A 16,540-nucleotide genomic window follows, 5' to 3' on the forward strand; every position below is an offset into this window, starting at 1 on the left:
GTTATATATTGTTTAGTCATTTCACTGTTAAATTTTCATAGTTTATACCGTCAGCACACACTTATAGCATGTATTTATAGCACTTATAGTATTTAGTATTAGCATGTGGTTGTCTTGTTGATTTTTCTCTTGTTGTATATTGACCCATGCACTAGAGTTAGCACATGCTTAGCATGAAGCATGTAGTTATTATCTTGTTACCTTGTTTTTAATTTGTATTTGATGCACAAGTTGCACACACTTAAGGGGCCCATACACCTGCGAGTCTGGCTCGCGAGCCTGGCTCGACTCGCCTAGAAATGGACCAAATCCGTCAGTGTATGGACAATAAAGAGCCGAGCCGAGTCAAATTCAGGCGAGCCGAGCCGGATCCGCCACTGCTTGCCGTGCGGCTCGGCTCGGGTATCAGTTCGCCAGTGTATGGCGCATTACGGATCGGACTCGTGCCCCCACCACCGAAAAATCTGTTCATTCTGTTTTCACTACTGCAGGCCAAACGTTACGCACCACTCGTTCCGCAAAGGTTAAGGTATTTTGTTTGTTTTGAGTTAACATGGCTGACTCCAAGTTATTTATGAGCCCTGATTTTTTAACAACATTCATTGAAGAGTATCGAAATTTGCCGTGTTTGTGGAAAGTACGAAGTGCGGAGTATTCCAACAAGTTTAAACGGGATACTGCCTGGAAACATCTCCAAATTACGAAAGAAAAAATTCCGAATGCAGACACTAACTGTAAAAAGGAAAGTTGATAACCTTAGGGCAGCATTCAGGAAGGAAATGAGGAAGGTTCGTGACAGCACAAGAAGCGGAGCTTCCGCAGATGATACGTACACCCCAACTCTGTGGTATTTCGAGCTCATGAAGTTCACCGCAGAGCAGGAGCAGCCTCGAAAGACCAAGAGCAATTTGGACGAGGACGAAGAAAATATTATTGAAGAGGAAGGCAGTATTGTTGAGGTAAGTTTGTAATAACTGTTTAAAATGTTATGACAAGTTTATTAATACAGATATTAATACATATTCATGTTATTAACGACTTATCATAAAAATAACTAATTTCAACAGTTAGTGCATGTGTGTATCTTTAAAAGTTTAATTTTTAGTCACCATTCTGTCTTGAAAGGGAACCTTTCCTGGCCCATTGAAATATTTCACATATTCATCTCGACTTTCACAAGCTTCCTTTGCAGCTGTTGTGTAGGATCTGCGAAGCGTGTGAAAACACCTTTCAGGTTGATCATTTCTCCAGTCACCTGCAATGACACTGGCGCCTTCTATATCTTCCTTGTCTAGCATTGAACTAGGCGTATACTCCGCTCTGTTGTTTGCCCGGAGAAAATTATGTAGAACCACGCAAGCTAGCACAATATCATCTACTTTTGAAGGGTGAAGATTGATAGTTGTATGAAGAATGCGAAATCTAGAAGCTAACACACCAAACGCGTTTTCCACACACCTTCTCGCTCGTGATAGCCTGTAGTTAAAAATTCTTCTTCATATGTTAATTTTTCTCGAGGAAAAGGTTTTAGTAGATTTTTTCGAAGTGAAAAAGCTTCATCAGCAATAAAAACAAAATTCGTATTTGTAATGTATTGAATTACAATAATAATTATTATACATAATATATAAATTGTTACTGGCAAGTTAAAGCCACAGCCAAAGACCAACTGTATGATCTATGATGCTGTGACGTCATATGGGGTGATTAGTTTGAATAAATGCCATTGGCTGTTCTCATCACGCCACCAGATCACACCACCTACCACTTCCAGTGTCCTGCCCTTGTCTCTCTCTCTGTTACCCTCCAACCTTAACCGAGCACAGTCGATGATGTAAACTAATTCAGTCTTTTATATTCCGATTCCCCGTAACCCGTACACAACAATTGGCGACGAGGTATTAATGCGATCCCGCGAGTGCAATGCAACCTGTTCGATTGTGCGTAAATAATTTCTCCGAAAATTATAGTGGGAGGAAGTGTGTCTGTAGTTTGGCGTCACGTGGACTCAAAATCGGTACATTTTGATGTTGGAAGACAAGGTCGTAAATTAGAACATTTCGTCTTTATTTAGTTGAAACAGTAAAAATGGCGGGAATTATTGGCGGAATTGGTGACTTCGACAACAGTGCAGAAACTTGGAATTCGTATGTTAACCGATTTGAATTATTCGTTGACTGTAACAGTATTAGTGACGACAAAAAGGTTAGTACGTTACTAAACAGTCGTGGGTGTGAAAACGTACAGTTTGTTACGAGATTTATGTACGCCGGAAAAACCTTCAGTGAAAAAGTTTGATGAATTAGTGAAGTTAATTCAGGACCATTTGTACCCGAAGCCATCATTCATAGCTGAAAGGTACAAATTTCAGCAAAAGGAATCAACAGGAAGGAGAATCAGTCGCAGAGTACATCGCCAGCTCAAGAAATTGTCTGCATACTGCGAGTTTGGCGCATCCCTCAACGACTATCTCAGAGACAGACTGGTGAGCGGCATCAGGAGTGAGTCGACCAAGCAGAGGCTGTTGGGAGAGACCACCCTAACCTTCGACCAGGCTGTGAAAATCGTCTGCTCAGTGGAAGCGGCGGAGAAGAATGCGGCGGCATTGACAGTGAACGGCGGCAGCCGGGTCCAGCGGATGGCAGCGCAATCACCACCCACATGTGAGAGTCGGCGGCAGCGGGTGGCAGCGCGAGCTACAACGCAAGGCCACGAAGTCAAGGTGCAGTGTACGTGCTGTGGCAGTGTGGTCACTATAGGAAGCAGTGCAAATTGTTTGGTGTTGTGTGTCACAAATGTGGGTAAAAGAAATCACATATCTAAGGTATGTCGATCTACTGAAATTAGTAAGTTACCAGACAATCAGCTTTCGAAAGTTAAGAAAGGTATATCTTATCAGTCTAATTTTCAAAACAAGAAAAAACAAAGATTATAAGATACATAATTTTGTAAATGAATAGTTCAGAACTGTCAGATTCAAATAATTCTAAGGAATTATGTTCAGAGTGATGAAAATCTTGAGAGTTATGTCGAGGACATACAGAATTTATTTTAAAGTAAAGGAAACTCACTGTGAAAGAATTAGAGTTGACCCAATTAAGATTAAAGTCCTAGTGCAAGGTCGAGAAACCATATTTGAAGTTGATACTGGAGCTAGTGTCACAGTGTGTAGTGAGGATTTTTATGAAAATAATTTTAGTTCTTGTAAATTGTTAGAAAAACGACCTAACTTTGGAGTTCGTACACTAATGAAACCTATTATACCTGTGGGCAAAGTTAATGTTGATGTTTGCTATGAGAAAATACATAAATGCTTAGATTTGTATGTGATTTAGAGGAGGTTCACATCCTTTAATGGGTCGTGATTGGCTTAAAGTACTGGGAGTTGACATTTCGTTTAAAAAAATAACTTGTGTGTTATAAACAGACCTATAGATAACAAGACTAATTTCGAGACAATGACGTCCGAGCTAACTAATCAATTTCCAGAAGTGTTCACTGAGAAACTAGGTCAGTATACAGGCGAACCAGTAAAACTAAATCTAAAAGAAAATGCTAGACCTAGGTATTTTAAGCCAAGACCGATACCATTCTCATTGAAAAAGTAAGGTAGAAAAAGAACTAACAACGCTTAGTTGACGAACAAGTGTTAATTCAGTAAGCAGCTCGGAATGGGGAAACGCCCATTGTACCAGTATTAAAAAAGAACGGTGAAATTAGGCTATGTGGAGACTTTTAAAGTTACTCTAAATCAGTATCTAGAAGTAGACAAGTACCCTATACTAGAATAGAAGATTTATTTGCAAATTTACAGCATGGAGAACGTTTCTCTAAAATAGATCTTAGTCAAGCCTATATGCAATTAAAGTTAGATAGTGAGTCACAAAAATTATGTACAATTAGCACGCATAAGGGTCTTTTCTCATATAGTAGAATGCCTTATGGAATCTCATCAGCCCCAGGAATATTTCAAAGAGTTATTGAACAATCTTTGCATAATTTAGAAGGCATATCAGTGTTCATGGATGATATTCTTATCACCGCACCTAATAACGAAACTCATGTAAGTAGGTTGCAAGAGGTTTGTAAACGCCTGAGTGAAAAAGGATTTACCGTAAAGAAAGATAAATGTACATTCTTTGTAGACAAAATCGAGTATCTTGGTTTTAGTATCGATAAAGATGGACTGCATACCTCTGAATCTAAAATTAAAGCTATAAATCAAGCACCTGTACCTAAATCTGTCACTCAAGTCAAAGCTTTTATTGGCTTGGTAAATTATTATGGAAAGTTTATCAAAAATTTGTCAACAATCTTGAGTCCGTTGTACAACTTGTTAAAAAAGGACGTGCCATTTGATTTTGATGAAAAATGTCTCAAATCATTTAGCCATGTCAAGGATGTTTTGACTAAAGCACCAGTTTTGGCGCATTATGATTCAAAGTTGCCTGTAAAACTAGCAGTAGACGCAAGCTCGACAGGGCTGGGCTGCGTACTTAGTATCATAACCCCTGAAGGCGTTGAGAAACCTATTGCATACCACTCTCGTACTTTATCACCAGCAGAATGTCAATATTCACAAATAGATAAGGAAGCTTTAGCAGTAGTATATGGAGTAAGGAAATTTCATCAATATTTGTATGGCCGAAAATTCACATTGTGTACTGATCACAAACCTTTAATTAGCATATTTGGACCGAAAAAGGGTTTACCTGTTTTCGCAGCAAGCCGATTACAAAGATACGCATTATTTTTAAGTGGATACAATTTTGATGTACAGTATGTAAGGTCAGAAAAGCATGGTAACGCAGACGCATTATCACGCTTACCATTAAGCACTAAACACGTTGTAAATAATAACAATGAACCAAGGTGGAAAGGTACCTATTTACACTGTATCGCTGAAAGTTCAGTACCTTTAACTTTTGAAGATGTAAAAGCTGAAACCCAAAATGATCCTATTATAAAACAAATACATAACTATGTGATGTACGGATGGCCAAATTTTTTGTCAGGAGAGAATAGGGAATTGTTACCTTATTTCCAAAGGAAGGACGAGCTAACAGTTGAGCATGGCATTGTTATGTGGGGATATAGAATTGTTGTTCCTAACAAGTTGCGTAGCTACATATTAAATGAGTTACACGCGAGTCACTTGGGAATTGTAAAAATGAAGTCAGTAGCAAGATCCTATATTTGGTGGCCAAATATAGATGAAAACATTGAAAGCCTAGCGAACAATTGCTCTTCCTGTCTTATGGAACGTTCTAGTCCTAGTAAGAGTAATCTACATGTTTGGCACTATCCATCTATGCCATGGGAAAGATTGCATATTGATTACTTGGGTCCTTTCAAAGATAAGACCTACTTGGTAGTAATTGATGCTTACACTAAGTGGTTGGAAGTATTTGAAGTAGGCTCTACTTCAGCTAAGCTAGCTATAGAAAAGTTAAGAGAACTATTTTCTAGATTTGGATTACCTGTCACTATCCATAGTGATAATGGACCACCATTTACCTCAGTTGAATTTAAAAATTTCATGCAACTTAATGGTATAAGACATACATTTTCACCAGCTTATCATCCTCAGTCTAATGGTCAGGCTGAGAACTCAGTTAAGTATGCTAAACGTAAAATAAGATTGGCTTTTCAAGAAAATATTGATACTAAAGTAGCCTTGAATAGGATGTTATTTGATTACAGAAACTCCGTTCATAGCACTACTAACGAGACACCTGCCAAATTAATGTTTAATAGACCACTAAGATGCAGGCTAGATTTACTCAGACCTAATATAGCCAGAACTGTGCAATTAAAACAGGACAAACAAAAAGAATATTTTGGCGGTAGAAAAACGAGAATTCTATTTCCTAATCAATCTGTATTAGTGAGAGATTATCGCTCTAAAGACAAATGGATAGAGGGCATTGTAATAAAACAGTTAAATAATGTAATGTATTCTGTTATGACAAAAACTGGTCTAATTTGGAGTAGACATATTGATCAGCTGATAGGACTACACAGTAGTATTGTTGACAGTGACAGTCAAATTCCACCATCTCAGGACCGTACAGTTGCGGAGCGTGAGACAGGCGCTCAGTGTCCGCCAACTCCAAGCCCAGTCAGAATTAGTAACACTGACCTCACTAGATCAGCTGGTCTCTCCCCCTCCTCACCGCATCATACCTCTCCATGTCACATCACTACCCCTCATTCTAGACCACGTCTTTCTCTACCCTCAGCTGTTCCTTCTCCTGTCACTAGAACAGCTGATCATACAAACAGATACCCAACTCGTATTAGGAAACCTGTAGAGAAATTAAACTTGTAAATAACTTACAGTACTTAAGGATGACATTTAATAATGATATGTGTTATTTATATTTATATGTGTTTATTATATATTTATTATTACACTTGTATTGTTTAATTTATCTATGACTTGTGTGAATTCAATTTATTTTGAAATTTGGAAGGGAGGAAATGTAATGTATTGAATTACAATAATAATTATAATAATAATTATTATACATATTATAAATTGTTACTGGCAAGTTAAAGCCACAGCCAAAGACCAACTGTATGATCTATGATGCTGTGACGTCATATGGGGTGATTAGTTTGAATAAATGCCATTGGCTGTTCTCATCACGCCACCAGATCACACCACCTACCACTTCCAGTGTCCTGCCCTTGTCTCTCTCTCTGTTACCCTCCAACCTTAACCGAGCACAGTCGATGATGTAAACTAATTCAGTCTTTTATTCCGATTCCCCGTAACCCGTACACTACAGTATTATACACTGTATTTTCTTCCTTAGGAAAGTCTAATTCACCATATTTCAATTTATTATAAAATGTAGGCTCTTCTATTACCCCTCCATCTGAAACTCGTCCGTTGCAGCCGACATCTACCATTATAAAATTGAGATTGGCATCTACAACCGCTAGTAATACTACACTGTGGTATCCTTTATAGTTGAAGTAGTACCAAACTTCTTCAGCTGGTTTTACAATACTCACATGTTTTCCATCAATAGCACCCCCACAATTTGGAAAGTGCCACAAAGATTCAAATTCTTTTGCGACTTTTTGCCATTCCTCGCACGAAGATGGAAACTGAAACCAAACACAATGGATTTAGATTAGGTTATGTGAATGCTCTTAGTACATAGAGTTTGCTTTACCATAATTCCAGCAGCGCCGATCTATTAATATTTCGTTTTCTTCTATAGGAGGAATTAAACGAAGGAGATGTGAACAATGGTGATAACGAACAAACTTTGAATAAGGGTTCTCCGTCAACAGCTGCAAAAAGAAGAAAAACGTCGCCAAAAAAGAACAAAACCAAAAATGATAGAGCTGAAGAGGAACGGCGCCAGCGTAAGGCTATTCTAGAAAAGGCTTCCGCTGTACTTAATCAACCCGAGGACGACTACAACGACCTAGGTAAAACGTATGCAGCGAAATTGCGCCGCATGCCTGCTTCCCAAAGAGACATTGCGGACAAGTTGATAACTGATGTTCTTTTCAAAGGGCTGCAGAACAATTTAACAAATTCCACAGTTATTATGGATTATGGAAATTCAACTACTAGTTCCTGGCGTGTGAGATACACCTTCTCCATATGGTGCCTCAAACAATTCAACTTACACCCCATCTTCGACTCCTGAACAAGCGAACTATCCAATGCAATCTCAAGAAGATTATGCTTTCTTCTGATAACTTTTCTTTGTTTGTTTGTTTAATTTTGTTTTCAGTTTAACCGTAATTGTAGTTCAATCATAGTTGTCTATCAAAAAATAGAATAAACATTAAATAAAACTAAAATAATTTGATAATAATGTGCAGTATTCTTAACTTCAAGTATTCTCCTTTCAAAGTGTTGTACAGGGTGCGCCAGTGAAACGGGCGATTTGTAGACGAGTCCGGCTGCGTGATGGGAGGGGGGAGAAGTGAAGGTCACCGCTATTCTTGTCCTCCCTACTGGGAAGTTTAGTCGCCATGCAGCGTTGGTCCGGTGAAGAGCGTGCGTTCGCTGTTAAAGCCTTTTACACTGGCGGTGAAAGTTACGTCGGTGCTCAACGTGCTTTTCGCTGTCATTTCCGCCTGCCTCCTCGTGCTCCTGTGCCATCAGCCCACGCTATTAAAGGCTGGATTCAGAATTTTGAATCGTCAGGTTCAACAACCAAAAAAAAGGCGGATCAATGAAAACAGTGCGAACACCTGAGAATGTGAATGCAGTGCGCACAGCAGTGGAAAGAAGTCCACGTCGATCTGCCCGACGCCATAGCACAGCATTAGGGATTTCCTTCACTTCGGTAAGAAGAATTTTGCATAAAGATTTGAATTATCATCCCTACAAATTACAAATTGTGCAAGCTCTAAACGTACAAGATTATGGTGTTCGGTTGCATTTTTGTGAGCAAATGTTACAGTTGATTGAGGATGAACTAGAGCTCATCCATAATCTTTGGATGAGTGATGAAGCGCACTTTAATCTGAGCGGATTTGTAAATAAACAATATTTCCGGTATTGGGCACCAGAAAATCCTCAGTCCATGCATGAAAGGCCTCTCCACTCAGCTAAGGTCACTGTGTGGTGTGCGATATCGTCAAGAGGAATAATTGGCCCATATTTCTTTGAGGACGATAATGGGAATGCAATTACAGTTAACTCACAGCGTTATCTTTATATGCTGCAACACTTTTTTGTTCCTACACTTCAAAACTTTCCAGTGAATGAACAAACGTTTTTCCAACAAGATGGAGCTACCAGTCATACGGCAAGAGTAGTTATGAATGAACTGTCAGCTTTGTTCCCGAATCGTGTTATCAGCAGGAATGGGGACATTTCTTGGCCACCACGATCGCCAGATCTCTCCGCATGCGATTATTTCCTGTGGGGTTATTTAAAAGCAAAAGTTTTTGAAACCCGACCAGCATCTGTAATGGATCTGAAGCAACGAATTCGTGATGAAGTGAATGCTATTCCTTTGAGAATGCTCCGAGACACTATGGATAACTTTCGTTCAAGACTGGATCAATGTCTAAATTCTAATGGGCATCACTTAAGTGACACAATTTTTAAGAAGTAAACTATAAATCACGTTTGGGTGAGTTTAAACTAAATTTCCAGTTGTGTACTTTAAATTTTTAGTATTAAATGATTTTTCCAATATGCAGGTCAAGTCATTACACCTCATTAAAAATCGCCGGTTTGACTGGCTCACCCTGTAGATAGCCTTACAGGTCTCAGGTATTATTCTACCCAATGCTTGTCGTGATATGATTGTAGTAAATTTTAAGTCTTCAAACGACCGTCTGGTAGCCAGAAAACGGAGAGTAGCAGTGAGGCGTTCCTCTGGTGATATAGCGCTTCGCAGTATAGTGTCTTTTTTTTGTTATAAGCGGTTTAACCTTGTCCATTAACATGTTAAAACTTTCAGCTGATATCCTTAAATAGTTCTGATAGACTTGGCGACTATCATTCCTAATGAAATTCAATAAATTCATGTGACTAAATCTCTTTCTATTTAGTAACCAACCACATTCTTCTTTGACCACATTACCCTTTTCTTCCGTTTCTTCTTAAATCCACCTAGCTCATCTAACACTATGACCGCAGCTGCAACCTTCTTCGAAAAACTCATGTTTGCAACTGGGCGAGCAAGATACGTAGGTGTATGGTGAATAATCAGCGGATCCGGCTCGCGAGCTTGGCTCGCGAGCCAGACTCGCAGGTGTATGGGGCCCTTTAGCATGTACATTATTATATAATTATCTTGTTGACCATTGTTTTCTTTTTTTGTATCTTGTCCTTGATGTTCTATTTTATTAACTTTAAATGTATACCATATTCAATTGTTCTGCAACCATGGCTAGTCCATTAGTACTAATATCGCATGTAAGTGGCTATGCATGAAAAGTGTACTATCAATATTTCAAATACCATTTTGTAAACATTTCTGTAAAATGGCGATTGCCGTATGTATGAATAAATGAAATAAATGTACTAGTACAACTAAGTTGCAAATGTATAAATATGTTAGCACGGAATAGGACCGTGTTGACTATGCCTAAAAGGCCATAAATGGGTGTATCACGGTTGCCTATTTTTAATTTTTTGGGGTTTCACTAAATCCGTAAGTATGATAAGATTATAAATAAACTACGTGTAATAACCCTGTAATAATCCGTTCTGATTTCGTGTTTGAGAAGAAAGACACACTACTTTTTTCTTACTTTCTTTTAATTTCACTTACTTCGTTCTAGTAGAAAATGTGGTTATATTTCAAGTAATATAGTAAAAATGTCTTCAAACAGATTAACTTTTGGCTGATGTGAAACAATGAAAAAACCTCCAACTAAAAGAGTTAAACGCCTCGTTAAAAATGTCATCATTGTTAACTATGTATAACTATGTCATATTGTTTGCGTGGTCTTCTGATCCCCACAGAGTAAGTTGGGATGTAAAAATATTTAGCGTGGACATTGAAATGCATGTTTAGAAAATCGGACATCTTTCTAAAGTGAGGGCCATGGTAACCTCCCAAACCATGGGAACCTTTTGGACATAGGCAACACACGTGTAGACTATAAGGACTTCTTCCGTGCTTATAATATAAACATCTATAATAGAATTTGAACTCTATGTAGCCTACCTACCCCTAACAGGTAGGTTTGATAACCCTGAACGTAATAACTTAACAATATTTTTTTCGAGGCGGACCAGAATAAGTGCTGCTTATTAAGCAACCTCCAGGTGCCCCCCCCCTCTCATCACTCTCTCTCTCTCTCTCTCTCTCTCTCTCTCTCTCTCTCTCTCTCTCTCTCTCTCTCTCACACACACACACACACACACACACACACACACACACCGATAGATAATACCAAGTTTTTTTAGATTCTAACATTTTTATTTAGAACATTAAGATACGAATTTTCAATCAAAACAGGTGTTCTCTCCTAATGATTTGAAGTATCTAAAGATTTGAGTTAATTTAAATGGAAAGATAGAGTCACGACGTAAAACTATCAAATAGCGATCTGTGGTTTTCACCAAGCATTCATTAAGTGTGTTTATGCTCATCAAAATGAGTGTCATCTTTCCTGACTAATTAATTACGTATTAATCCTCCCGGATGTTTCGTGAGGAAACAGTTCGAGTTTCTAGGAGGAATAAGTTGTGATATGCATTACATATTGGAAACAAGTTGTTGTTTCCGTAGGCTCGATATCTAGAAAACGACTTGGCATAGGGATTGGTAGGCCTGGTCCTACGTTTGCACAACAGGTCGTCGGTGCTCCGCAGTTATTTGACCTTTATCATTAATTAACAAGTTTTCGTTAATTAGCGAATGTCTGACATTGACTCTTTTACATCTAATTCCTTTTACTTTTGAACAACCAAGAGAGAGTTTTTTGTCTGTATTATGTAACCTAAAAATCAAACCCAATGAACAGCACTATACATTTCCACGCTTCATAATCTACCTGCAGTAAACCTTATCAAGAACAAATGCCTACTCTGATAAGCTGTGGCGGCTCAGTGAGATGAGCGTCCGCTCAAATGCTAATCTCAGTTGTGGCGCCAGATCGAATACAGCCACTGGTATTAACTTTTTGTTACTTATTGTACATTTATATCAGATATCAATAATTTTACTTTAACTGAACTATTTTAATTTATTTTTTTACCATATTGACAAAACACGAGACAATGTTTTTCATTGAAACATCTAAAACCGTCAAGCCCCATATAATATTTAATAACCACAGATACAAAAAAGTTATTATGAAAAAAGTTGTGATGTTGTTTGGCGATATTTGGGAAAATTAGTGGTGCAACACTGAAGACAGATGAAAATGAAATAAATTTATTGTATATTAACGCTCAACATACAAGACCACATTATTTTAGCATGAGGAGTCTGTCCTCTCCACAGCGCAACACTCCAATACCGGTTGCGTCTCCGGCGGTTGACCCGATCTCTTCTACACCGCACTGTTCGACATCCACAGACACACCACATCTTCTCTCGGAACTGACAACTCCAAAATCACTCTGGTCTACTCGGGACGGGGATGCGTCCGGTGTTGTGACATGTGACCAGGCCACGCAGTATGAATCGTCGACCGACTGCTGTTTGGACCAACGTTGCGCTTTATTTCGAGACTGGGTGTCGAGTCTCAGGACAACGATTGAAGTTCTTGAAGCAGAAGCGGCTGTCCTGAGGACTGAGAGGATACCCTGTTGAAGGAGAATACTGTGGGGAAATGTATAGTCCAAAACAGCAAGAAAGGCCCTATAAAAATAAAAAAACCGATATCACATACTTCCCGGAGACAACGATCAGATGAGGTCACAAAATCTATCAGACAACACTAATAATTCTCAAAAATCAACAACAAATAGCATTAATAAAACTTAAAACAATATTAAAAATCAAAAGAAGAAAAGAAAGAAGAAATCACATAAAACAAATCGTGAATCAAAGGAAACTAAAAAGATACATGTGGTGGAAACCATTCCAACAGAACCACATATCTAAACTTCAGATCGGTGACAATCGAAGGTGACAACCACGCACGTGACTTAATCTCCCTAGTCCAGCAGCGAGTGAGCAGAACGACTGCGGTGACTGGATTCTGCAAGCCTTGGACCAAGCTACTTGCTGTTACTTCTGGGCGACACCGCCACCAGGGAGCTGCCATGTCCTGTTGGGCGACACCAATGACACAGCTTCCGGAGAGTCCTAAAACTCCTTGCGGGACCTTGAGCAGTGCATCTCCACCCGCATCAGTTCGGCCAAATTTATTCTAGCTACTGTCTCTCACAGACACGACTTGCCTGAAAACCATTCAGTACACCAGCAGAAAAACCTCGTTAACAGCTTCATCGAAGAGTTTTGATACATATATGAAGAGTTAAATCTTCTTGATTTTAACACCAACAGACGCTGGTTTACTGGACATGAAGTACACCGAGTTGATCATTCAACATCTGGTGATGATCGATCTTCCTGGGCCACGTCGAAAGAAATTGCGCTGTCTGGTGCATCGCCGGAACCTGCATCACAGGCTGAGTCACCTGAACCACGAGTACTTCCCTTCAACACGTGTGCACAGGCAATTAAATACTCGCCGATCAAGCCCGCCAATGGGGGCATACACAATGTCCCAAACACTCACCACGACTGCAGCCTGACACCAACTCTTAATAGACAACTATAAGGACATCTATTGTTTTAAATATAGAAACCCCTGTTTATGGCCTCCACCTCTAGCAAACAGATAAAATTGACTGACCCGAAAATGAAATTAAAAATTCCAATTTGAAAAATCAAACCGATGAGACACACAACTGTGGTACACCAAAAGGCTCAAATAAGATAAACTTTCACTCATGTGCGAGGAATTAAATCCTGATTTACTTGTAACCAAACACGGTTTAGCAACAGTAACATTGAAAGTTTCAAAATTCCAAATTGGCTAACTGCTATTGTCGAAACTCCACCAAAGGAGGATTAGCATTTTACTGAGGCCGTACAAGCCTTTGAAATGTTGCTTAGCTTTAGACACAAGAAACAGTCAATTTTTTCTTTTCTTAATATCCATCTTCTGAGTGTAGGTAGGTCATACTTGGTGAGTTAAAACAATCCTTTGTATCATAGTTGGACTTATCATCAAATAAACAACTTACGTTTTTGTTTTAGTTGTAATTTATATTACTTTTCTCTTTTGTAGCAACTAGGCTTGACGTTGTCGGAAGAGTTTCTTCAATAGTTACAATGTTTTTCTTTTTGATTAAGCTATGTGTCAACTCTTTTAAAGCCTGATTTAGCAATATTCTTCCTTCTCCTTCTACTTTGAGAAATATCATCAATTTGTTATAGTTTGGTTGTATAACTCCAAAATGTTTCGTCAGAGTCTTTGGATAAGTGCACAGCATCGCTGCACATTTATCTTGTGTCAAGCCGATGTATTCTAAGGCTCTTAATTAACTTTCTAGTTTATAGTACAATATTGTTGTTTACTTTGGTGTTGGTACCAGATATATTTTAAACTACCAACTCAAAAGTTCTCAAACATAAAATTCTGTAAGTTCTTCCCTACCAAATCTAGTTTGCAATGATTTTATTCCTTTTTCATAATTTCCTGCTGTCGGTGGGTAGCTAGCTACTATATCCCTATTGTTGTTACTTGAATCAAATATTGATACTTATTTTCTGGTTCAATTTTTTATTAATTGAAATTGGGTCCAGAATGACTACCGATCTTTTATTTCACTGCTACATTTTCTTACTTTTATTTTGGGTAGCATAAGCTTTTGTTCTTGAATTGAGTGAACTGCATGTTGAAATATTACTTGCTAAGCAAATTATCAACTTTGATTTTTGCATTACCAAAGTATCTCCTGTATCTAATACCTTATTCATCTAACTTGCTAAGTTGTTAAATGAGTCTACTTGAGGTTCCAAGAACTGATTGTGTTGTATCTACTTCAATTTCAGGTCCTTTAAGCTTTTTTAATACATTATTGTTTGTTCTTGTGAAGTTTGCCCAGATCTATGTGCTTTGTTTTGATTTTATATATCAATCTTCTATTTTTAACTCATCAATAAAATTATATTTCTGGAAAATCACATAGGTTTTCACAAAATATTATATTTATACCTCGTCATTTATAATAGTCCCACTTCATGTTTAAATAAGTCTCAACTTTAATAAAATATTACTATTTTATTGTTTCATCTGAGTCCATATACAAATTTTTATAACAACACAAACATTTTTCTCTCTTTATATGAAAACACCTGATAAGTGATAAGTTTTAACAAAATATTTTCTAACATTTCTTGAAAACACTATATAGAAAACTATAAGAAATTAATATGGTTCATTTATAACAATTCCTCTTTTCTGAAATCAGTCTAACAGAGCTTAGTGAGAATCAGAACAAGGATCAAAATACTTCATATGGCCTTTTCACAACTTGTCCACCTTTAGTTGAAAGTTGTTTCAATCCGAAACATCAAATGAAGAAATTTAAAAAAATTTGGTCTTTGAAACCCAAATATTATTTTGGTTGAGATGGTATTTCGCCATATGTACTGAGGCAAGTCTGTGATTTATTGTCAAAGCCACTTGCATGTCTTACTAATATGTTGTTGAAAACTGTTAAGTTCCTAAATGCTCTCAATGAACATTCAACAGTTAGACCTATCCATTAAAATGGTAGATAGTAGTGTGAAAACTACAGACCAATCGGTCTCATCACAACAATTTTTATGGTTTTTGAAAGAATATTAATGACAAGACTTGTCCTTCGTGATAAAAATAATATAGTATCCAGCAGCTCCTTCAGCTTCACAAAAAAATTAACATCTGATGCTATTAATTTTTTGTCTCTTTAATAGCAAGTGTACTTTATGCAGGAAAACCGGCGGTTGGACTTTTCTTTGATTTGTAGAAAGCCTTTCATTTAGTTGATCCCGCTTATTGCTTATCAAGCTTCACAGGCCAGGAGTAACAGCTGTTCCCCATTCTTGGATTAACAATTCCATTAGCAGAGAAACAAGTCTGTTAAAATACTTTTTGTAGGTAAAAACGATTGCATTGCATGAGCAGAATCATTACTAATGCATTTAAAAGGATTCAATTAGAGTCTGTGCTCTTTCTTTATTATTTCTTATTTATTAATAACATTACTTTTCATGTATCAGATGAGGGGAGTAAGTTGATTGTTAACAGATGATACCTCTCTATCACTAACATCTGATTGTTGGCCAGATCTTGAAGCAAAAGCACAAGTATAATAAAACATCTTACTTACTTGAGTAGTTTTCTCAAAACTGTCTTGCTGTTAACAACAATAAAACACATTTAATTGAATTTCATATAAATAATAGAGATCATAGTTACCTTTTCTTGTTTCGTTGGTGATTCACTTATCAATTAGTCTCTCATGAAATTTTTGGAATTTACATTGACAAAACTAAGATTTACTGATCACATTGAATCAGTATGTAAAAATATTTCGAAAACACTTTTTCATTCTACAGACCAAGGATTTGTTGGTAATGATAGTGTATTATGAACTAATTTACTCTTAGCTACGGTGTGAAATCTGGGGATACAAAAATAGGAGAACAGACCTGGTCTTTTAACATCTAACAAGAGAGTTATTCGAGCAATTTTTCATCTTCTGCGCAAGCACTCTTGTTATATTTCCAAGAAATTAATTTAACTCTTGCAAATTGGCCACAAATTAGGCTTGCTGTATAGAAGTTATTATATAGCCAGTCGGAGGGTTAAATGTGTAGTAAAATATTACACTTCTTTCAAGCAATATCATATATGACTAGTTCAATACAAATAACAATCACAGTGGGGTATATCTCAGAATTATTTAGACCACAAAGAAAATATTGATTACTTTAACAAAGATTAAAAAAGTATATAAGATTTCAGTTTTGCAGGATGTCCCATTTAAAAGTCGTATTGATTATCCACATGTCATTTATTTTTCCAATAA

General features: G+C 37.5%; 1 protein-coding gene across 1 annotated transcript; it reads left to right on the forward strand.

The window, feature by feature from the left end:
* Positions 1-719: 719 nt before the first annotated feature.
* Positions 720-7,673, forward strand: LOC124369470. Its single transcript, XM_046827479.1, has 2 exons — positions 720-959; positions 7,236-7,673. Exons 1-2 carry the CDS (start codon positions 720-722, stop codon positions 7,671-7,673), a joined length of 678 nt encoding a protein of 225 aa, XP_046683435.1.
* The last annotated feature ends 8,867 nt before the right edge of the window (positions 7,674-16,540 follow it).

The sequence above is a fragment of the Homalodisca vitripennis genome, chromosome X (assembly GCF_021130785.1).
Source record: "Homalodisca vitripennis isolate AUS2020 chromosome X, UT_GWSS_2.1, whole genome shotgun sequence".
Lineage (NCBI taxonomy): Eukaryota > Metazoa > Arthropoda > Insecta > Hemiptera > Cicadellidae > Homalodisca > Homalodisca vitripennis.

Excerpts from the sequence above, each read along its gene's own strand:
- LOC124369470 (XM_046827479.1), top strand. The coding sequence starts at position 720 with ATGCAGACACTAACTGTAAAAAGGAAAGTTGATAACCTTAGGGCAGCA. Across the intron at positions 960-7,235 it reads AGGAAGGCAGTATTGTTGAG|GAGGAATTAAACGAAGGAGA; the intron begins GTAAGTTTGTAA and ends TTTCTTCTATAG.